Below are 23,586 nucleotides of genomic sequence, written 5' to 3' on the forward strand. Positions count from 1 at the left end.
TGGAGTCCTGGGGCAAGATCAGGGGTTTAGTTCCTCTGTGCCCAGTCCCCAGCCTTGGACTTCATCATGGTCTGAGGTATGAAACCCCAAATTCCTGTGTTGAATTCCTAATCCCCAGAATGTAACTGCATTTAGAGACAGGGTCATTAAAGAGGTAATTAATTAAAAATGGGGTTATTGGGTAGGCTCCCATCCTATATGGCTGGTGTCCTCATGAGAACAGGGAATTTGGACACAGACGTGTGCAGTAGGAAAATGCCACCACACTACCAGGAGACAGGCATCTACAAGCCCAGGAGAAGGCCTGGAACAGACATGTCCCTCTGGCCCTAGTAGAAGCCAACCCTGCCAGCACCTTGATCTCGGACCTCCAGCCCGCAGAACTGAGTAGGGAAGTTCTTGTTGGTTAGGTTGCCAGGGCTGTGGTGCTTCATGACATAGTCCATGCTGACTGATACAGGCTCGGATCACAGCAGGAGAAAGTTCCCAGCAAACATCTGACCAATGACTCACCTGAAGGGGGGTCTCACCTTCGCCCAGCCCTGAGCATAACTCCTAAGCTCTCGGGGGCCAAAGGAGCTCCTCTACAGGGACTTGGTCCTAAAACTTCAGGCCCTGAAATCTGCTTTCCTCCCCCAGAATGGGGTGGAGGTAGTTGTAGAAAAGCCCTTCTGGAGTGGGAGGAGGTGGTGTTTAACGTGGCAGGAATTCAAGTGGCAGAGAAGTGGAGGCAGAGTGGGACACAGGCAGAGGGGACAGCCCGTGCACACGTCCAGAGTGGGAGGGCACAAAGCCTGGCAGGCAGAGCCATTTTGTGAAGTTCCCTCTGTCTGTCTATTTACCTATCCATCTATCATCTGTCCATCCAGCATGGTTCTTTCTACTAGGTCTACCTGCCTGCCTAGTGGGCCCTTCATAGTACCCAGGCCTGCCCAGTCCTGGCAGCCCACCTGTGCACTGATCAGTCCCAGAGGTGGGTGTATGGCCAGGTAATACCAAGTCGGGGCCTCCCTGAATCTCCTTCTGTGGACATTAATTTATGGATATGGGCCAAGGCCCTCAGTAGTGAAGGTCACCCAGGTAGGGACAACCTCTCTGTGGATTGCTACAAGGCTGACCTGTACAGAGGCAGCAAGGGAGAGCTGCTGTGAGCCTCTGGCTTCACTGACACCTCCCCAAGGAGGCTGAAATGAGGGCCACCCTTGGCTTCCAGGTCCACACCAACCAATTTATTTGCCTTTGTTACTGAGCTACCTTGAGTTGGATGTCTGCCTCTTACAGTAGGAACTGTCCTAAGTGAGGTCTAGAGGACTAGAAGGCTGTGTGACCTAGGGCAGGTGCCTTCCCTCCTCTGGGCCCAGGTTTTCCAGGGGAGTGGTTCCCAGGCAGATGAAACATCAGAATCACCTGAGGGACTTGCTGAAATGTGTGTTCCCAGGCCCCATTCCAGAGGCTAAATACTCAAGATGTAATATACGAGACGTCTGTGACCACTGCCTCCATTTTCTCCCTCCTGTTCTCCCCACACAGATTTCAGTCAGGCTCTGCCCACCAACTCCACTGAGACCAGGTCATGGATGTTAATAAGGCATCTCCTGTTGGAAAGCCCAAAGCTCCCTTCTCTGTTTATCCCATTGACTGGGCCCCACAGCTTCCCAATATGGCAAACCACGCCTTCCTTCAGGACCAGCAGTCTGCCACTGAGCCACCCCTGCTCTCAATTCCCTTCTTGAAACTCTCTCTTCTTATCTCCTCAGCAGTCCTCTCTTGGTTTTCCTCCTCCCCAAGCTCCTTCCCTGCTTGCTTTCTGAATGTGCAAATGTCCTGGGGCTCTCTTCCAGGCCCAGCTCCCCAATATCGACAGGAACATAATCCTACTCCATTCAGAATCCCTCAGGTCCTTTGGCTTAAAGTCCTCTGGATTCACCATCTACAGCCCTGCCTTCCCCAAAGATGTTAAATGTGCATGTTTGACTGCTGACTTGATATCTGCACAAAGACATGGGCATCTCAAACCCTATGGTCCAGGACAGAACTCTTGGTTTTTCCCCACGACCTATATCCGCTGAACTTTCCGACCTCAAGAAATGATCGTACCCTCTGTTCAGTGACGGAGTCAAAATCTGGGAGTTGCCCTTGAATTCTTCTTTCCCTCAGGTTCAGCCAATCAGCAAACCCATCTCCGTGCTCCTCCCTGATCTCCCTGCCTTTGCTCTGGTCCTCCTGACCCATCCACTCCCCATACCAGGGCCTGCTGACGTTTGAAAACTGTGACTGAGCCGTCACTCTTCAGCTCGCAAATTCTCTTTCAATTATCTCCGGCGTGGCACGCAAGCCCTTCTCGGGCCCCTGAGCCCGCTCCTGCCTGCCTTCCACCACCTCTCCCGCATCAGGCTGGCGCCCACTCCGGGGCCTGTTCACTAGCTGTCGTCAGGCCGGACTGCTCCTCTTCCTTGGCCATCCCTTCTAGTGAACCCATTCTCAGCTTCAATGTCGCCTCCTCAGGGAGGCCATAGTAGGTCCTCTGCCAAAATGGCTGCCTTCCTTCTCCTTGGAGCCACACCCCTCTGCAGGGGGACTTTGCAGCTCCTCCCAGAAGGGGTGGAGCCCACTTCCTTGCACCTTGAATCTGGGCTGGCCATGTGACTTGCGGTGGCCAATCAGATACCTAGGGAACTGTACTGGGCAGGGCCAAGCCTGGGTCTCCAGAGACCTTGTGCTGCTCCCCTTGTGAGCAAGTCTCAGCTGCTGGACGGAGGATGAAGACTCAGGGCACGGTTACCCGCTGTCACCACAGCTGACAACTAACTCAAATGCAGAAGAACCCTGCTGGGCCAGGTCACCAAGACCAGGGATGCCCCTAGGGCCTGCTGAGCTGCTGGCCCCCACGGTCGGTCGAGGGCTCACTCACTCACCTGGGGCTGGCTTGTTACTAAGCATGGTTTTGGTAGTCAATAAGGGACATGGAGGCCTTATCTGGTCACCCAGTCTAGAAAGCTGACCTGTTGCTCTCTACCCCTACTTTGTTCTCCACGTGGTGCATGTTTTATTTCCTCACTTGCTCACTGTCCGCCCAACTTGGTGAAGGGAGGTGAGAGCAGGGACTTCGCCTTGGGTTGGGCACTTCCCTGAGCTCAGTCTAGTGGATGACGAGCAGCTGATACTTCTTGTTGTGTGAGCTGGATGATTTGGGTGTGTCTGGGGGAGGCCTGAAGTCTGCATTCCTCAAGATCACTCTGGTGCGCATCCGATGCAGGAGTGAGATGGCACCCTCAGAAACAGTCATCCAGTCACCAGGCTTCATTTCCCCTGCTGGCCTCCCCATCACCTTGCACTACCATCTCAGGGTGGGAGGGGCTCCTGGGGCCCTGTGACAGGTGATGCCCATCTGCACCCCTTGCTGCAGACCATGTGACAGTCACCTCCTGGAAGAAGGTGGTCATGCCTGGGCCTTTCCATTCCCTGAGAAAATAATTGCTAACATTTTCAGGATTTATTACACCCTGAGCATTGTTACACATGCTTACACATGTTAATGTTTTGATCCTTACAAGTCCTTCTGAGGCAGGTGCTGTGATTGTCTCCATTTGATGGATGGGGAAACTGAGGCCCATAGATATCCCTCTGCAAGGGAGTGGAGAGACTAGCTGCCCCTCCTCCAACCCTCATGTGGTCCCATCCTGCAGCAACCTGGGCATACCTGCTGTCCTCGCTGGTGACCAGGACACACACAGCCAACACGTCCTGACCAACTGCATCCTCCCCAGGGCTGATCCTCACAGAGGTCCACTCAGAGGGCAGGGGAGAGGCAGCTCCACCTTCTACATCACTGGGCTCTGGCTCAGGAACACTCTTCGGCTTCTTGGGGGAGGTGGGCTCATCTGCTGAGAGGAAAACAGGGTCTAGAGAGATGGTGGAATGGGCGACTCCAGCAGGGCCTCCACTCCCTGGGGTCTGGGCGGATGCTGGGAGGATGCATGCCTGGGGCAGACGCAGGGGCTAGGCCATTGCTGGCCCCATCCCTCAGCCTGACAGATGCACAGCCTTTCGGGCATACCTCCTGTGTGCAGGGCATAGACACATTGGTCATCCCATTTAATCTGGAGGGAGGGTCCCGACATGTTCAGAGGGCCCACTGCAGGCTCACTGGCTGCTGGTGTCAAAAATCACAAGCCCCAATCTATCACTAAGCCCAAAGGTGACGTCTCAGTTCTCATCTTATTGACACACCGGCAGTGTCTGACCCAGCCCATCATGCTCACTTGCAGAAACAACCCTCCTCTCAGCCCTGCCCCCTCCTCCCCACTGCCACTTTCCTTCTGGTCTCCTTTGCTGGTCCCACCTTCTCTGCTTGGCATGAGAATGCTGAAGAGTGACAGGGCTCAGGTTCTGAACCTCTTTGTCTTCACTCCCGTCCCTGTGGATCTCATGGTTTTAAGTAACCCTCCCAGGCTTACATCTCCATCCAGGAATCTTGACATGCACGCTGTGCTCACTTGGCATCTTCACATGGACATCTAACGTACCTATCAAACTCAACTTGTCCAAACTGAATGCTTCATCTCCACCTCTCCACAACCTGCTGCATCCACAGCTGTCTCCGTCTTGGCAAAAGGCAGCATAGCCCCTGGGTTTGGTCAGCACCCCAGCAGCATCCCTGACTTCTCTCTTCCTTTCAATCTTCACTCAAGCCATCAGCTAATCATGGCTCTCCCATCAAAATCCATCAGGAACACGGTCCGGCTCTTTATCACCTGGTCCCAGCCCCCTGGCCTCTTGCCTGGATGACAGAAACAGCCCTACCTGGCTTCCAGCTTCCCCCTGCCATGCCCCACCCCCTCAGCCTTTCTCAACATAATAGCCAGAGTGACCCTGTGGAAGCGCAAGTCAGACACTGCCACCTTCTGCTCAAAACCCATTGGCTCCTCTTTTCACACAGAGGCAAAGCTGAAGAGTCATACCTAACTGGACCCCCAGTGGCCCCTGGGTCCGATCTCCTCTACTGCCCCCTGGTTCCATTTGCTCTGACCTCCTTGCTGTTCCCCAGCACCCTGGGCAGGTGCCCACCACAGCTATCACTTGCACTACTATCACTTCTGCTAGAAGACGCTCTCCCTAGACACTTGCGTGCAGGGCTGGCTCTCTCGCCACCTTCCAGAGCCTGCATCGACAGGCCTGTTGCACGCACCCTGAAGTTTCACTCATCACATGTCTCAACTCCCAATAGACCATACAGTTTTCTTATTTTGTTTATTGTCTCTCTCCCAGGACTAGAAATGTAAGCAGTGATGCTTGTCCAGTTTGTTAGAGTTTACCTAATAGTAGGTGATCAATGAGTACCTGTTGAAGGAGTGAATGCATCCACCTTGGCTCCTGATCAGCTGAGTAACCCTTCTCTGGTCAGGTGTCCTTTTTCCTTTCCAAGGTAAATACCTCAGCTGATCTTGGCTTGATCTCACCCATCACCCCCCAATACCCGTCATTGTCTTTTCTTTCCCGCCATCTTAACTTTTTTGCCTACCGCGATTTAAACACACCGAAGGTTCTCCTGTTTGAAGAAACCACTTTCCAACCTCAGACCCCACCCGGCAGCCCTTTCTCTCTTCTTCCTCCTTTCTGGCCCATCTTCTTGGTGGGCTTTGCTGCACTCATGTTCTCTACTTCTTTATCAGTACCCTTTCATCCTGCTTATGCCCCTACTCCAAACTGCCCCCAGCAAAGTCCCTGGAACCCCCCACTATTGTGAAATCCAATTCTCAGGGCTTTGGGGTCCTCCTGTGACCCTTGACTCCCTGGCTCCTTGCTGCTCGGAGGGATGCTTCCTCTTCTTGCCCCTCTGCCTGTTCCATCTCAGCCATCCAGTATTCTAGCAGCTTTCTTTTTGGGTGCTCAGGATAACCCACGAATCATTTGAGCATTCTGCATGTGCTCAGCCTGTTAAGCTCATGTGATCCTCTGAGGAAAGCAGCATTGTTAGCCCCATTTTTCTAAGAAAACTCAAGACTGGAGAGATTACGATGCAAGCACATGGCCACACATTGCTTCAGAGGAAAGGAACCAGTCTGTGTGTCCATGAGCACAACAGATCCCCAACTAGACACCCATGCGTGTGGCCTTTATTCTGTAAGTTTGGACTAGAATATGCCCACAATTCCTCACTGACTCTCTGTGACATAGGAGTGTTGGTAGTCCTTCTCAGTAGAATAGATGGGGCACATCTCCCTGTCCCACTGACAGGAAGTTTGGCTATAAGACTTGCTTGGACCAGTGGAAATGCTTGGATGTGATGTGAACAGGGACTCTAGGTGGACTTGCTGGTTTGGCTTGTCACACAGACTCCTGTTAGATTGCCATAAAAGGAGCTTGTTCCAGACAGTTGCTGCCCCTTCAGCCTGAGTCCCTGGTTGAGGGCACATGGAACAGACCTGGAGCCAAAACCTATAGCCAGGATCACTGCCTGGCCAATCCCATGGGAGCCCAGCCCACCCTTAGAGCTGCAGAGGTCCAGCCAACCCACAGACTCACAAGCATGAAAATAGAGGTCATAAGATACTAAGATTTGAAAGGTTTGTTATACAGAATTATTGTGGCAGAGATCTGGCTGTATACCTGATTTATCTGCGAGCATGTGTTTATGTGCCTTGAACCATATGCCCGATACTCACGTACCTAACAGGCACTCCTGTGTCCTCCTCTGACCAAGGCCCATGCTAGGGACTATAAGATGAATCAGTCACCATGGTCCTTGCCTTCAAGGACCTCTTTTTGTCCCACAGAGAAGAGATATGTCCATAGGCATCTACATTGTAAGGCAAACCATCTAAGAGGGGGGCCGTGAAGAGGGAGAAGGGGAGGGCAGTCTGACTTCCATGTAGTAGGCACTAGGTCAAAGGAGCCATTTTAACTGGGCTTGGGGATGGGCAAGATTTGACCAACAGAAGCGGAGCTGGTACTTCTAGAGGCCTCTGGAACCAGAGCGAGGTGGGTAAGAGCTGCCATCTGCATGCGAGTGGAAAATAAGTCCATGTGGCTGGAGGACATGAGGGCATGTCAAAACAAACAAACAAACAAACAAACAAAACAGTGGGAAGTGAGTCCTTTAACTTCCAACCATGAAAGGCTGTGAGTGGCCAGTTAAGGGTGGGTTTCATGGCAAGAGCCCCCACTGCAGAGTTGTAAGCAGGGGACTGGCATCATCAGATTAGCTGCATAGAAAGACCTGTGTCAGTGGAAGGCGGACTGGGGGACACACAGGAGGGGAGGAGAGGGAGGGTGGTAGGGGTAGCCTGGCAGCAGGCAGTTGAGGGTGACCAAGCCAGACTGTGGTGGCACCGAGCCCAAACTGCAGGGTACCCTGGGTCCTGCTTCTCTTGCTTCCTTCCAGAGAGCTTTGGCTTTGCCAGCAGGACTCAGGGTGGAACGGGTGCTTCTGGCTCCCTGGGCTCCTGAAGGGGCGAGGGCTTGGCTGACTGATGGTCCCTCAGTACTGCAAGGGCAGGGCCAGGGTCTCACAGCAGGGCCGAGGGTGGGGCACTGGACACAGAGACTGTGGACTAGAAGCTAGTGCTTCCTTTGGGGCCCCCTTCCCAATTAGGCAGGGCAAACCCCAAAGGAGGACACGCCCCTCTCGTTCCCATTCCGCCACAGGTGTGTTGGGCTCTGGGGCTCATTTCCATGCCAGGAGTCAACTTTTCCAGTCAAGTTTTTGTTTCCAGAGGCCTTGGGGTCCTGTACACATGAACCCAGGGGTCACAGAAGGACTGGTGGAACTGGGCCAGCGACGGGGGTACTGTTAACCACACTGAGCACCGCACAACTCCTTATCCAGCACCTGTGCTTGTTCAGCACTCTGGGTCCACTATCTCTGACACTGCGACAACCCTAAGAGGTAGGCATCATCATTGCACCAGTGGAAGAGTGGAAGAAAGCAGAGCCCAGAGAGAGCACCTCGCCAGGGCAGCATGGGACTGCAGCGTCAGAGCCCCTGCAGCTGATGGCCTGCCGCTCACCAGGGCAGCCATGTCTGCAGCCTGCCCAGGTGAGGGAACAGGTGCTCACCTGTGCCACACATGCATGTGACCAGCCCCTCACTGCAGACTGCTCTTCATCTTAGACTGTGCCTGATGTCCTCTCGGCTCAGGGAGAATCAGGACTATAAGGGGGAGGTGGCATTGGGGGACCAGGATGGCAGGTGGGGAGTGGGTGGGGAAGAAGGAGCTGCACCTCCCAGTGTAGTAGCCAGCTGGGCCTCCTGGCGGGAAGCAGGTCTGCTCAGGACTGAGCACATCAACCTCCTCTCAGCACTCTGACCAGATTCCTGCTCCTAGTGACAGAGGAGACTCAGGACTTCTAGTTCTTGGGAAAGGCATTGCCATCAACACCTGGGAAATGCCTGACCTCACCTACCACCTCAGCAGCCAAGTCCCCAGGCCCTTTTCTGCCTGGGCCCTGCACAGGGTTCTGATCTGCACGAGTTCTGCAGCAGAAAGCACTCCTGGTTTCCACCCCAGTCTGGAGACTCTTCCACTCACCCAGAACCCACAGAGATAACAAAGCAACACCTTCCGCCATGATTAACTCCATTTTACAGGAAATGAGGTTCAGAGGAGTTGTCCAGGGCCACTGTCAGAGCCACAGTCCTAATTGCCAGTCACTTCTGGCTCTAGGCTTGGAGAAACCTCCCCTGCCGTGGTGTCCCCTGTTCTCTCTGTAGACAAAAGTTGAGAAATAAAGTGGCATAATTAAGTGTATCAGCAGGATCCAGTCAGGAAAATGGAGCAGAAACTAGGGAGTTCAACAGAGGAAAGGTAAGGAGTCAAACAGTGTTGGAGCAGCTGAATGGCCAGATGGGGACAGTGCAGGAATTCAGAGATGTGCACAATAGGAAGCCACCAGAGAGTGGGATAGGGGAAGAGCTGGGGTTATCAAGGCCCAGGAACCACAGCCACTGCTGCAATGCAGAGAGGCAGGAAGACTTCCCTGGTTTCTCCCTTGATCTTGCCCTCAACCTCCCAGCAGGGCATCCAGCAGTCAAACCTAGCAGGAAGCCAGTTGCAAGGGACACTGGAAGATACAGTGTGCAGGGACCACACCTCTCCAATACAGCACAGAGCGGGTCGGGGGCTGCTAGAGAGCCTCTGAGCATGACTAAGCAGATGTCTGGGCTAATAGGCACAAAGCACTTGTAAGGTGGACTCAGCAGAAAGGGAGGTCCATGGGCTGGGCCTGAGCTGACAGTCCCTCTCCACTTCAGGGGATGCTGCAAGCACTCTGGGAGAAAGATTTGCCCATGCCAGCACTAATGTTCTTTGCTGTGTGTGGTCCTTTAGAGATAAAGGTGCACTTGTCCGAAGACAGCCGCTGCCATCCTGGGGTCTTTTGAGATGACTCCTCTGAACATACTGAGGGAGTACCCATGGAGCTTCAGGAAAGAGCAATGATGGCAGTGCGGGGCCTGTGGGCCCTCCCTCCACCTGGGGCTTGGCTGCTGGGCTTGGCTATACTCTTGCCAGGTGTTCCAGGTCCAATGATTGGGCCTGGTTGTTGATTCACAGGCACACCCTCCACTGTCCTGAAACCAGGGCAGGTAAGGTTACTCGGAGGGCCCTGCCTGGCCGTAGCAACGGCCTTTGTGCAGAGACCAATACATTAGATTAAAGGCAAACAAGAGGGAGTCACAACATTTGATGGGGGAAGAGGATGAGGCCAGGCACTTCCCCGGAAACCCAGGGATGACCTGCTCCTACCCCAGAACTCTCATCCTGGACACTGGGCCAGACACTGTGGGTGGGCCCACAATAGGCACCGCCTTCAGAAGAGCCTCCCTCTGAACCACCCTCCTCTGGTGGGAGGGTTGGGGGTACACGCAGTGTCTTCCCCACAGCTCTGTGGGCTGCAGAGCACCAAGGGAGCCAGATGGTGTGGGCAACAGCAGCAGGTGTGGGGCCTTAATTCTGGGACCCTGACTCTCCTTCTCACCCTTCCCCTATGCCTGGCTGGCCACGCCTCCAGCTCAGAGGACAGCTGAGGATAGCTGGCATCCACATTCACATTTCTCTGAGAGAAACAGGGATTCTAAGTCTCTGGGAAGTCAGTTCTGCAGGAACTCAGACAGGAAGGGAAGGAATCTTTGTCTCATGTCCCCTGGCCAGGGAAGCTGCCAGTCCCAGGACTGAATAGACAGTACCCTTCCAGCTCCCTCAGGTCAGAAGGCCAACAGCTCCCGTGGGGTCCCCACACCCAGGATCATGCCCAGGCCTGACTAGACCTGATGTGGGTTGCTGGTGGGGAGAAAGGACACCTCATCTTCTGGTGCTTCTAGGCCCCCCACACTTGAGGAGTTGCTGCTGGGCAGCAACCTCCCTTGACCTTGGTTACTCATGCAGGATGACTAGGTTTATGAGGTCAAAGTCAAGTTAAGCCACCCACATGTCTTGGCGTGGGGGCTCCCGTGGCAGCTTTAGCTCCACCCTGGCCCAGGTGGTGGTAGGTGGAGCATCCCCCCAACCCTTGTTTCCTCCTGTCATCTGGATTTCCGTGTCAGGACCCCAGAGCAGGGGACAGTGAGGAGGTGGAAGGATGCGTATGGCCTGGTGGCCTGGGCTATCATGCCCTGAACTGGAACTGCTCTCTACTGCCAGCCTCTGGTTTGCCCCTGCCAGAGGCCACCCAAGCCCATCTGTCACTGTGTAGATCCAGCTCTACCAAGAGATGGGGACGATGCCCCTCAGAAGGCAAAACCAAAACTCCCATCACAATCGAGGGCTCTGCAGAGGCAGCAGGATACACGATGACCTCCTCCTCCTCCTCCAGGCCTCCCTCCTGAGCTGCAGTGGGAAGCCAGCAAGACCGTCTCTGGCCCAGGCCAGCTCCCCAGCCTGAGACCCAGACAGAGAGCCTATACTCCACAGCATTTCTCAAGGGCCACTGTGTGCTCTTCCTATTGGGGTCACGTAAGCACTCAAAAGAACCAAAGGTCCCCAGCCTCATGGAGCTTCTGTTTCAGCACCAAGCAAAACATAAACAATACACATTGCAAATATTGAATTGCATGGTAGGGCTGAAGGCGATAAATACTGTGGAAAAAACTAGTGGGTTAGGTGAGTAGGATTGCCCAGGAGTGTAGTTTGCAGCTCTAAAAGTACATCTCCCTGAGAGGGCGAGTGTGAACAGACCTGAGCAAAAGGACAGGGTCTGCCGTATCAATACTGGGAAGGGTGTTCTTGGCAGAGAGAACAGCCAGTGCAAAGGCCTTTAAAGCAGAATGTACCTAGTGTAGGAGACCATTGTGTCTGGAATAGAGAATGTGGGGGAGAGAAGTAGGTCAGAGTGCAAAGCCAGGCCACATAGAGACTCTTGATCCCATATTTGCCTTTGGTGTTTACAGGCAGGAGCTGGGAGCTGGGGGGAGCTCTGAGCAGAGGAGACCTGACTTAGAAGATCACTCCCTATGTGTTAGAAAAGAGGGTGAGGGGCAGAGGCAGAAGCAGGGGAGCCTCTTAGGAGGCCACTGCCAAAACCCAGGAAGGGACAACAGAGGCTGAGGCCAGGTAGCGTGGAGGTGGTGAGGGGAAGACAGATTCTGCTGTTGTTGGAATGTGCTGATGGATTGGTTGTGGGGCCAAGAGAAAGCAGAATTAAGAACAACCCCAAGCACTTGGGGATGAGCAACAAGAAGACAGGAATTGCTGTTTGCCAAAGGTGGAGCCCATTTCAGGGGAAATCAGGATTGGAGGTGGACATCTGAGCTGGAGATGCCAGGTGATGCCCTGGTAGAGTCCAGGTGGAGGTGTGGGTAGGGAGGTGGTGGGTGGATGGCTGGAAACAGAGCCAGGACTGAGCTCCCTCTTACTGTGACTCAGGTGTTCTTTAAAGCAAACTTGAGTTCTGCTGGCTGTGAAGGGACAGAAGGGGGCTCCAGGGCTGAAGCCTGAGGATCTGAAGGGAGGTGGCTGGGGAATCTAGAAAACTAGAGAGAAATAGATGGGGTCACCCAGTGAGCACTGGGGCCTCTGTTTAGTCCTCAACCTGAAGATGTCTCATCAGGTGTTCTAAGCCCCTGCTGATCTATAGTGTCTGAAGAAAGTCTTCCTGGGCTCATTACCAAGTGCTGCGGCTCCGGCTGAGGGCCCGGCTCATGGGTTCTGCCTTCACCAAACACTTTGCTGAGGTTTTGTTGGTCCCAGTTTGCAGAGGGAGCTTGCCCAATGCTGCCAAATCAGAACCAAGTGCCAGGAGTAAAAGCGAGGGCTTCGGCCAAGTCCAGAGCTCTTATCACACACCAAGGACCCCTAGAACAGGCACCCGGCTCTGAGCCAGGGCCCTGGAGGCCTCTCTGTGCCTTCACAGTTGAAGAGGTCACTGAGGACTCACTTCCTGGTACCAGTGAGCTACTTTAATAGGGTCATCTTACTATCAGGGCTGATCTCCAGGTTTCCACCAGGAGCTCTAATAAGGAGTTTTGTATTAAGTACCTGGCCCAGCACCTCACAGAGAAAATGCTGGACAAGTAACAGCTGGTCCAGTGGAGGGGGCAGTAACTTTCTTTTACTTATTTAACAAATGAAAAACAAAAGTAGTAAAAATGAATGTGCTCACAGAAATAAAGGAGAGCAGCTCCCCCACTCTGGTTGACCTACTTACTCTTCTTAATATTCAGACTGCACAGATGTATTCCTTCTGCTGGGTTATTTCTTTAGAATAGATGCCCTGGGGTAGGATTACTGGGCTGAGAGGTCATAGCCCTTTTCTGGATCTTTTTCTTTTCTTTCTTTCTTTTTTTTGTACCAGAGATTAAACCCAGTAGTGCTTAACCACTGAGCCATTTCTTCAACCCTTTTTAAAACATTTTATTTAGAGACAGGGTCTTACCAAGTTGCTTAGGGCCTCGCTAAGTTACTAAGGCTGGCTTTATATTTGTGATCCTCCTGCCTCAGCCTCCAGAGTTGCTAGGATTACAGGCATGAGCCACCAAGTCCAGCTTCTGAATCTTAACAATTATTGCCATATTGCTTTCCAAAAAAGACTGCCCCAGGATATTATTAACTCAATACTAAGTTCATATTTTCTCTTAAAATCTACTTCACTTTTTTCTTTTTACTAAGTCAGTGGGTACAGCATAAGTAATTTACATTCCTTTGGAAGCCAAGAAAGAACATTTCTGTAAATGCTTTCTTTTTTCTTTTTAGTGTTTACCTTTTTAATCTGCTTAAGTGGAAATTATTTGTTCTCAACCTTTGTCCATTTATCTTCTGGTCATAAATAAATATGAATGGGTCACTTCTATTGGGGAAGGTACCCAGGAACACCAGAAGTCAAAGAACTCTTAGAGTACAATGGCATTGAACTTCTTTGTTATTTCATTTAATTCAGATTTTTCCTCAGTCTGCCTATTTAAGATTTTAAATTTTAGTATTATATGCTGTTTTAAAAAAATACGCAGTCAGGTTTGTCTTATGTTTTGTCTACATTTTTTTTTCTGTTACAGGTTTTAAAACTTAGAGAATTATCACCCTATGATGGAATGTTTAATTCTATTACATGTATATACAAACACACACATATATATGTACACATACACAAATACACATGTGTATATATTCTGTGGTGGTGGGAAATTCTAATTTAATATTTATTGTATTATTTTTCTTTTAGAATGTTGTCTTTAATATTTCTGGATAAAGAATATTCTACCAAATGCTATTTCTAGAGATTGTAATATCCAAACCAAAAAAACAATAAAATTTCCAAGTATGTATGGGAAGCCAATATGAACAATTAATTAAGCTTGTTCATTAGAGGATTCCTCAGAGACTTAACATGCTAATGAATCTTGGGCATCCCCAAGGTTTGGAAGGACTGGCAAGATCTGTATAAAACATTTCTCAAACTTTGTGCAGCAACTCTTGGGGTACCACACTTGGAAGAATGTTGCTTTAATCCAACTCCAAAGAAAAATCAAAACCAAACCATAAGCTCTACAGAGTGGAAGATTTTTGTCTGTTTCATTCCCTGCTGTATTCCCAGCACACAGTAGATGCTCAGTAATTATTAGTCGATAAATGAATGGACACAGATAAACAAATAAGACAAATCAGATCTAGGACAGCAGTACTGAGATGACTATCTCTAAAATGCAGGGAGATACAGGGATTTTGTGTCATCCCCTGCTGCATCCCTAGAATCTAGAGTGATGTCTAGGATAGATAATTGTTGAATAGGTGAGTAAAGGAATGAGCCACTGGCCAAAGCTACCAGCTGGCTTCCTGTTCCTCACATCCTTCCTTGAATGGAAGGGAAAGAGTACAGGGCCCTTGGTCATGACCCGGGGTGGCTCTGAAGGCAGATGCAGACACCAGTAGCTGAGCTGGAGACCAGGGCACCAAATCTACCCCTTTGGAGGTGTAGGAGCCCTCATGAAGTGCACAGGTGGCTTGTCATACCAGTGTAGGAAGCCCAGCTACAGCAGGCCTGGCAATGGCAGGCCTCTTCCCAGGGGCTCCACAGAAGCTGGCTGAGTGAGACTCCAAATCCTTCCCCTAAACACAGCCTGCAGTTGGGTGGAGACTGCCAGGGGAGCTGAACTCAGTGGCCCTGTGGGCAGGCCTCATAGCCAAAGGTGTTGAATGACCTGAACTTTTGTGGGTAGGGGAGGTCTCTCAGGATGGTGAATGGCTCTCCATCTGATGAGAACGCACCTGTGGTGCTCCCTGCCATCCTGAGTGGTGTCCATTCTTTCCTCTTTACCTTTCACCCATCACTCAGCTGGACCAGCATGATATGTTCAAGACCCAACTTGTGCTCTATAGGAGCTTAAATCCTGTAAGGTTCATTAGTAAAGCTCTCCTATTGGGCTCTGGCTTGGAAATGTGGGGGAAGTGGGTGCAGGTAGCAGTCAACAGTCTGTTCCTAAGAGTGGAGGTCACACCGACCCTCACCTCCTCTGCCCAGCATCTAGAACAGCAAGTACCATGAGTTTTCAAGGAAAAGATCCCAAAGCTTGGCCCCAGATTGTTGGTGACATTTTCCAAATATTACCCCTGGGTAATATTTTCGAGTGTCTCAGCGCAGCCCCAGAGAGTCCCCTGTCACCACAAGTGCAAGTCCCACCAGCAGTTTAGGGAAGACAAACTCCCTAAACCTATCCCTGTATTTGAGGTTTTAGAAGCTTCCATGGCAAAGAAGAGAGGAAACAATGAGCTTTATAAAGAACCATATTTATTTTCATTTACAGCATCAAATACCATAAATAAAGCTAAACATTGTTTGCTGTGTGCAAAATACAGGGTTCCACGTGGCACTGTAAATGATTACCAAAGGTCACAGACATGCCTTGCAATGAGATGGGGAGGCTAGCTAAAGAGAGGCTGAGAGGGAGGAGGGCTCTCTTTGGTAGACATTCTAGAAAGGGAGGGAGACTCTGCAAGAGAAGATAAGACAAAGAGCAACGACTTTGTACTGGCCAGGCTCTGTACCAATGCAGCAAGGGATGCAGCATGCAGGACTGGGCAGAGGCTGAGAGGTTAGGGGGACTCTGGCTACATGCGGGACAGACACCGACTGCAGCTTGAGACTGTGAGGCCTGGCCTCAACAGCTCCAGGGCACAAGATGTGCTGGTTCTCTGAGGAGTACTTTGATTGTCCTGCTGCTCCAGGTAAATGAGGCAGCAGGAACATGTGCTTTAAGAGGAGTCACAGGAACATTCAAACTTGGTGCTCCAGGCCTGGGGCTGACCTCAGTCATTTCTCAAAGCCATTCCCCTCCTGTGATGGTGACTACCTTGGTTGCAGCTCCTGAATTATTGGGGCTTAAGGAGCCATGGGGATAAGAAGAGCCCCAGCAAGCCCCTTGAATCTATGGTTCAGGATGCCACAGAGGAAGGATTTGCGAGAATAGAGGTGATGACATGTTCACAATACCGAACATGGTCAAACTTGTGATGAAGCCTGGGAGCAAATATTTTTAAAATCCCTACAAAAGTAATCACCAATGATTTTGGCCAATGGCATTTAGTAATCTTTATGTTAGACCCCATATAAAAAGATGCTGCTGTGCATGACATTTTTCAAAGGTTGCTAGACAAAAGTGTTCTTTTCAAGGGTGACAGAGTCCTCCCTATATGGTACTGTCTCACGATCAGGGTTAACCCTCCCAAGAAGGCAAGTGGTTTTGCAGGTGCCATTGGAAAGGCATGCACTCAAACTGGCCCAGGGAACAGAGGGGAGGTGGGGCATGCACTTGGTGTGGAACAGGCTGTTGGCTTCAAGGGAAGTGGAATTAGAACGTAACTTTTGAGCTGAACACCACCCCACGCTGTTAACCGCCCATGCCACCAAACGCGTCCGTTAGTATGCAAGACAATCACAGTTTGCACAACCAGTACCACTGGCGGGGAAGACGGGGTGCGGAAAGCAGGTTAAGGGTTAGCACCACTCTGAAAATTGCCAAGAAAATCAGTCACCTTAGAGCAGAAGTGTGTCAGCCAAGAAGTGGGTGTAGCACTGGAAGGCTGAAATGAACTGACGGCCACAGTGTGAGGTTGGAAAGAAAGAGAAAGACAGAAAAGAGATCTTAGCGCGGGGCAAAGAAGAAATGAATGACAACAGGAGAAGGCACTGAAGTTGAAAGTCAGGCAACCGTTAAAAAAGGGAAACTTCTCCCAATGAGTCACTGATCAATTAAGAGAGATGAACCTTTCTGGTGGTGACCAGCTGCTGATTGACAGGAGTGGACACAAGTGGTCTTCGTAGCCAATGCTCTGCTCCACCCCACTGAGAGCCACTGATGCCCTCAGGACCTCCCACCTCCATATCGTTTCTGTCCCCCTCTTACTCTGAATATGTAGCAGAGGTCTCAAGGTGTTTGCCTCCCACCCCAGGATCCACCCATGTGCTGGTGCTGCTCACCAGGAAGGTTCAAGGTCTCAGAACACACAAACATCTCAGACTTGTGACAGGCACACCCTGTCTACCAAAGTAATTCAAACCAGTCTCCTTATGACCAGAAATGACATTCTTAGAAGTTCTACCCTGGCTTCACAGAGTATCCCACAAAGGGGATCAGTCCACCCTGAGTTGGTGGCAATCACAATAACATGGCTGTCTGCATCATGACCTCAAGAATTTAAATCAACATAAAAGGAGTTGAGGGTCCCACCATCATGCATAACATTAAATCCCAGCAAAAAGTGAGAAAAATACAATGCGAGTCAAGAGGAACCGGTTCCCACAGGCTTGGCTACAGTTGTGTTCCTGTTTTTCCCAAGGATTTCAGGGAAGTGTTTGTAGAAACTCAACCCCTCTTTCTTCCCTCCCCACAAAAACTTGTCATCTCATGCTTTCAAGAACTCTGGCTCCTTGCCACCTTGATCTAAGAAATTTCTAGAGGCCACAGTTACTCAGAGGCCTCTTGAGCCCAGAGACTCTAGATATACTGAACCCTAGAAGGCCTTTCTCTATCAGCCCCTCCACTGCTCAACCAGATTCGGTAGCTGTGCACGTCCAGGCAGAGTGGGGATGGGGACAGCTGGGGCTCTACTAGATACCCTGAGGAAAGAATGCAGGTGGGCCTCATGCTCTTTTTTTGCTCTGAGGGGACCTATTTCCTTGAATGGGTCCATTCTTAGCCCTCCCTGCCAGTCAAGATGCAGCAGAGCTCCCCTGGAGAGCAAACACTCTTTTGTGCTAGGGTCACATGAACTTGGTCCCTAAGGGTTAGGACCACGTGACTGGGCATCTGCAGGCAAGGATCATTGGGTAGACCATGCTTCCCAAGGGCTCACAAGCACTCTCAGGCTCAAAGAACATCAAGGGAGGGGGCGGCTTCTTTCTTTCCCTGAGTGTCCTTATCTTTTAGAGGCCCAAATGCCAGCCTCTGAAATACCTTGTCCTTAGTATTGCATCAGCTTGATGGATCCCTGGGGTCAAGTGCCACTGGGATTTCCCTGCAATGCCCATTAGTGGGAAGGAAAAATGTATGTTTGCAATAATCTGAAACCCTGTGGTTCTGCATCATTTGCTTATGATTTGGTGTGGGAAAGAGCCCTTAAGCTTCTATTTTGTATCAAAACAAAAGAGGAACACGGTCCTCCCTCTGGAGGACAGAGACCCAAGTACACACTGCTGTGTGCTTTTGTAGAAGCACATTCATTCTATAACTCTTTTTTTCTAAAAGCATTATGCTTTCATATTGCAAAAGAAAAAAAAAAAAAAAAACATGCCCACTGTTGACAAGGGGCATCCAGTTACATAAGTCAAAAGGCGCTGGTCAGGGGATACCACATTCACTTTTGTGTATATAAAATCCGGGTCTGTTAACTTTGCAGGTAGGGACTATTACAGCTCACTAGAACGTGGAAGGGACTTGTAAAACCGGTTATAAACTTCAAACCCATGTTTAGAAAAACTGACACTTATAGAAAAAAAAATGCTTTTTCTTGGCTTATTGAAAGTTAAAAATTGAAATGTAAACCCAGAAATATGGCTCACTTTGATATAAAAAAAACAGTACAAAGTTATAAAACACATCCTTCATGTCATCCCTGGCCCTAGCACCATGGCTAGATGTTCATCCTGTCAAGGCCAGGCACAGTGGTCAATGTGAAACTCTTTGGCTTGGAGCTAATTGGTTATAGACGCTAGATTTCCTGGCTAGAGCCTTAGAAACTACAAACACACTGCCATCTAAACTATGGAAATGTTAAGGCACTTCGGGAAGGCCGGGTGCTTCATTGGAGCTTGATGGGGATGCACCTGAGCACCCAGGTGCGAATGCTCTCGAGGGAGTCCTCAGACTCCCGGTACATGGTTGCCAGAACCTCAGCAAAGGCCCAGAGGAGCGGCAGCCCAAGGCTCAGGAGCTCGTACATGTAGCAGTAGTTGTAAGCATTGTCCCTGAAATGGAGGCCGGCGGCTTGCAGGAGTCCCTGCATCCAGTTAAGCAGACCCCGGGGGAGGCGGAGCAGGTCCCTCTGCAGCCTGAGAGGCCAGCTCAGGGCTCTCCTAAAGAAGGAGGTGGAGATACCTGGGGGGCTACCTTCCGGTGTGCCGATGGCGGCCACTGCGCAAGAACTTTCGGCGGGAGACTCTCGCTGAGGGACTTCTTGCTCCTGCCACGTCCCCTCCTTCTGAGAAAGAGACCAAAATGAGGGCATTTAGTCCACGACTCTCACAGAGGACTCCTCCAACAAAGCAGACTGAGAAGGACCAGAGAAACTCTAACTTGGCAGACTGTGGGTTCCACAACTCACCCCCACCCCCCGCCCAGTAGTCTCAGTCCCCAGCTCATGATGCTGAATGTGGGCACAACTTTTGTGGGGGATAAACTGACCACATAGCTCATGAGGCTTCAAATTAAAGGGCTGTCCTTTGATCAGCAACCCAGCTGGTGGTGACTTATCCTAATAAATATTTTGAAACACAGGTAAGGATTTGCATACAAAGAGGTTCATTGTAAAAAAACATTGGTAAGATAAAAAATACCAAAGTATAAGTCCAACCATGGGCCTAGTGAAATAGATTATTGACCATGCATAAAATAGGATTTGTTATAAGCATTAAAGATTATACTCCCAAAGAATTTTTAACATCATGAAATACAGTTCTTGGTACATGGTTGATTAAAAAAAAGAAGAAAATGAAACTGGAGATAGGATTCCAACTAGGTTATGATATATTAACCTAGGAAAAAGTCTAGAAGGGGTTGTTATAAAATGTTAATTGGAGTTTTCTCAGGGTAGAGTGATTAACTTTTCTTCTATATACTTTTTAAAAATTCCCCTCTCCTTTTTTTTTTTTACACTGACCCCATATTACTTTTATCATTAGAAAAAATTTCAAGTTGTGGGCTTTTTATTTATTTTTTTATTTTTACAGACTGCATTTTGATTTATTGTACACAAATGGGGTGCATCTTTTCCTTTCTATGGTTGTGCACAATGTAGATGTGGGTTTTTATGGTGGTGGGTGATTCATCAATCCATAGAAAAGGTATGTGCTAAGAGCTGCCAGAAGGGGCGCTGCCTCATCTATAAATTCAGTGGACTGGTCATTTTGCTGACATTCAAGGGCCTGGGGAAGGATCTGGAAAGTGGAAGGCTGACCCCCATATCAGGTGTTCCTCCTGCAAGCAGCACCTATGGCCAGGTGGGCCCCAGGCACAGAGAGACCATGTGGCTTATAAGTGACTGAGCATAGACTATCCTTGCCTTCAGGAGAAGCAAGCCAGCCAGCCACTCACCTGGGAGCTGGTATCTGGAATGGAGCAAACCCCAGAGGCTGGCTGTACAGACCAAGCACAGGAACCACCCACACCAGGAAGTGGAGGCTCTCTTCTTTATCTGAGAGTAGTGTCCCTCCAGGGCCAGAAAAGTTGGCCTAACATTGAGAAATGCTCCTCTTGAGGGGTTTTCCCTGTCCCGTCAGCACTTGAGACAGAACATACCTCCCTTTGCTGCTTCAACTCTGCCCGCCTCTTCCGTTGTTTGCTATTGGTTTTACAGTGAATGAAATGAGGCTTGCAGTAAAATTTGCCTGTAAAAAGACAAAGACACACACACACACACACACATGCACATACACATACACACGGTTTTTCTCCTGTGAAACAGTCACAGTAGACATAAGCCCAGGTCCCATGGCTATCCAAATTAGAATACACCCGCAATGGAAATAAGCCCAGGACAGCTCAAATTTGAGAAATGGCTTCTGTCATCTGCCCTAAAAATGTGGCCCTGAGATGAGGCAGCTGCACTCTTTGCCGCTTCACAGAAGACTCCAGCAATGGGGGCTCCCAGGGAGCAAAATGGCAGCTCTGAGTACTCTGAGCACTCTCGGTCCTTCTTTCTGGGATCCCTGGGGGGTGGGGAAGACTGAGAACAAATGGAAGCTATGTCAGGCAAGAAAATATGCAGATGGGGTACACGTTGGGTAACTGGCCACTGCCCGGGACCACCGGGTACCTTCCAGAAAGTCTTCCTTCTCTCTGCTACAATAGTAGTAATAGTGATGGCCAAGAACAACAATGGCAAGACCTGGCGCAGGACTTCCTGCATGCCAGGCACTCATCTAAATGCTTCACATAAGTAACTCACAGCCATCAGGACTATTATCATCCTCATTTTGCAGACAAGGAATCTGAGAGACCAAGAGGTTAAATCACAGGCCCAGGTCATGTGGCTGGCAGGTGTGATCTGAATTTGAGTTGGAGGGTATGTCATCTTCAGCACTATGCTGTATGGGACAGTGCCTCAGCAAGTGCTGGGAATCATGGATCCATCGCCATCCACTGAGTGGAGCACCTTCTTTGATGGTCTCTGGTAGGCCACTTATCAGAGGAGACATCATTATTAAGATCAATTTTTTATAACACATACTTTATAAATACTACCAATAGACCATCATGTAGTAAATCATGTGACGTGCCAGGGGTGCTGCTGGGCACCTTGCACGTCACCAGGGCTGATTTTCTTGGGCACACGGGGACCACAGGAGGTGGTATGGCTAAATGAGGAGGTTCACATACAGCTCTCAGAACCCGGTGCCACCAGGGCCTGGCATATTGCAGTGCCCATGGCTGCCTGGTTCCTCACAACACAGGTGGCCTCTGCAGCAGGAGCTCCCACCTTCTCTAAACAGCTTTCTTGACAACTTACACTCCCTGCTGGGAAGCGTTGGGTGTTCCAGAACCTCCATGGGGCTGGGCACCCAGAGCAAGGTCGGGGCTGAGGCCACAGCCAGTGCTGTCCTGGCCCTGAGGAGTTACCTTCATCGCAGTCGAAGGTGTAGGCGGCCAGGTGCAGGGTGGTGGCACAGACGCTGCAGCGGAAGCACTCGCGGTGGAAGAAGTGGCCCTCGGCACTCAGCCGCTCCATCACGTACACACGCTTCTTGCAGAAGTAGCAGGTGTCGCTGCCACCCAGGTTCAGTGGGAACGCCTTCCGTACGGATTCCTGGGGCGGGAGAGAGGAGCAGCGTGTGAGGTCCAGTGAGTCTTCAGGGGACAGGCCTGGGTGCTGAGAAATTCCAAACTGAACTTGGGACTCTAGTTTGCTGCTCACATCTTCACTGCAAAGATATACACTCCTGAGACCCTGAGGAGAGACAGGGTTGTCCCCAGACTGGCTGCTCTGGCTCGCGGTGGGAGGGTCTGATGGAGTGGTTGTCATGGCGCCACTCACAAACATGCCCGTCCAGTGGTGCTCTCTACCAGAGTTAAACACTCTGGGCCCTAGAGGAGGGTCACTGACATGACCCTGCTGAGGATGTTTTACCTGTCCTTTTGCCATGCAGTGACTTGGTCAGACAAGGAAAGCTGGTGGCCTCAAGTCAGCTCAAGAGAGTGTTGCTAAGGGAGAACTTGAGTCTAACAGCCCCGAGGCCACCACTCAAATCACCACAGGCAAAAGTGGAAGGGGGACAGGGCCAGGACTGCCCAGTCCCAGGAAGTTCCAGGGCAGTGTGCCAAGGGGAAACACATTGTCACCACGCGTGGCTGGTGATGGCAGCAAGCAGCGTGGTGTGAGGAGGAAGAATGAGAGGGACATTCCCATGTTCTCTCCATTACTCTGTTCCCCATCCGACACACAGGGCCATTTAGGTTGGACACCAAACACTGACAACACGGACCCTCATGGGGCCTGTACACTGGTCAGTTCTCCAGAGCCACAGAGAGCCTCACAGAGGACCTGAGTGAGGTTTGTCTTTAGGGAAACACAGCCTCCCTCTGGCCTCTGCTCAGGCCCAGCCCAGAGAAGAGGCGCTTTCAGAGGGCTGGGCTGTCCTCTCCACAGCCCATGCTTCCCCCTTGGAGGCCAGGGCCAGTGTCTGTAGGTGAAGGCTGAGGGGGCATGTCCTTACCAGGTCTGGAGAGGTGGCCTGGGTCTTACGTCTGTGATCATTCAAGTACAGATTGACCAGGACTTCAGCCGCAGCCCCTATTCCGCTGGACACTTTCCCTACCGTCAGCTAACCAATAGCAGAGATGGAAGGGACAGAGACAAAAGAGAGGCCAGTTAGCACCCAGAAGGAAAATGCAGCAAGGCTGGAGGTGGGAGAGCGCTCCAAGCCCACATGCAAACAGCACCCAACGTCCCAGAGAGGCAAGCCACCCAGGAGCAGGAGGCGGGCTTCCGGAGATGGAGAGAAGGGAAGGAAGAAGACTGGAGATATGCGTGTGCACGTGCGCGCACACACACACACAAGTTCAGCTTCTACGAGGAGATAGATGGCATAGTGGTTGCCAGGGGAACAGGGAGTTGTTTTTAACAGGTGCAGTTTTAGTTTTATAAGATAAAAAGAATTCTAGAGATGGATGGTGGTGATGGTTATGCAACTTTATGAATGTACTTCGTACCACTGAAGTGTACACTGGAAAATGCTTCAGATGGCTTTATGCTAATTGTATTTTAACACAGAAAAAAAACTGGAAAAACATTAACAAAAGTCCCACAGCCCTGGGTGAGCCAAGTGACTGGCAGAACCACATCCACTGGGGGTGCCATGCCTTCAGGGGTTCACTGAGTCTCTGTTGGCACAAATGGGGCAAATGAATCCCAGAGTAATTTTAACTTACATTTCTCTAATTGCTAG

The 23,586-nt window shown here is 50.7% G+C and overlaps 1 protein-coding gene across 17 annotated transcripts in view; it reads right to left on the reverse strand.

Annotated features, from left to right (window-relative positions):
* The window catches only part of MICAL2 (microtubule associated monooxygenase, calponin and LIM domain containing 2), a 207,883-nt gene that overhangs the window by 58,190 nt on the left and 126,107 nt on the right, over positions 1-23,586 (reverse strand). For 4 of the 17 annotated variants that reach the window (XM_079102656.1, XM_079102669.1, XM_079102664.1 and 1 more), the window contains 5 exons: positions 22,855-22,962; positions 21,761-21,947; positions 20,441-20,529; positions 19,022-19,124; positions 3,701-3,884 (listed from right to left, as the gene is read on the reverse strand). In XM_079102656.1, the coding sequence (XP_078958782.1) occupies positions 3,701-3,884; positions 19,022-19,124; positions 20,441-20,529; positions 21,761-21,947; positions 22,855-22,962 (671 nt within the window). Of the gene's footprint in view, positions 1-3,700; positions 3,885-15,196; positions 19,125-20,440; positions 20,530-21,760; positions 21,948-22,854; positions 22,963-23,586 lie in introns of those variants that run through there. The other 13 variants (XM_079102667.1, XM_079102665.1, XM_079102660.1 and 10 more) reach the window with 7 other exon arrangements.

Source organism: Sciurus vulgaris, assembly GCF_902686455.1.
Source record: "Sciurus vulgaris genome assembly, chromosome: 11".
Classification (NCBI taxonomy): domain Eukaryota; kingdom Metazoa; phylum Chordata; class Mammalia; order Rodentia; family Sciuridae; genus Sciurus; species Sciurus vulgaris.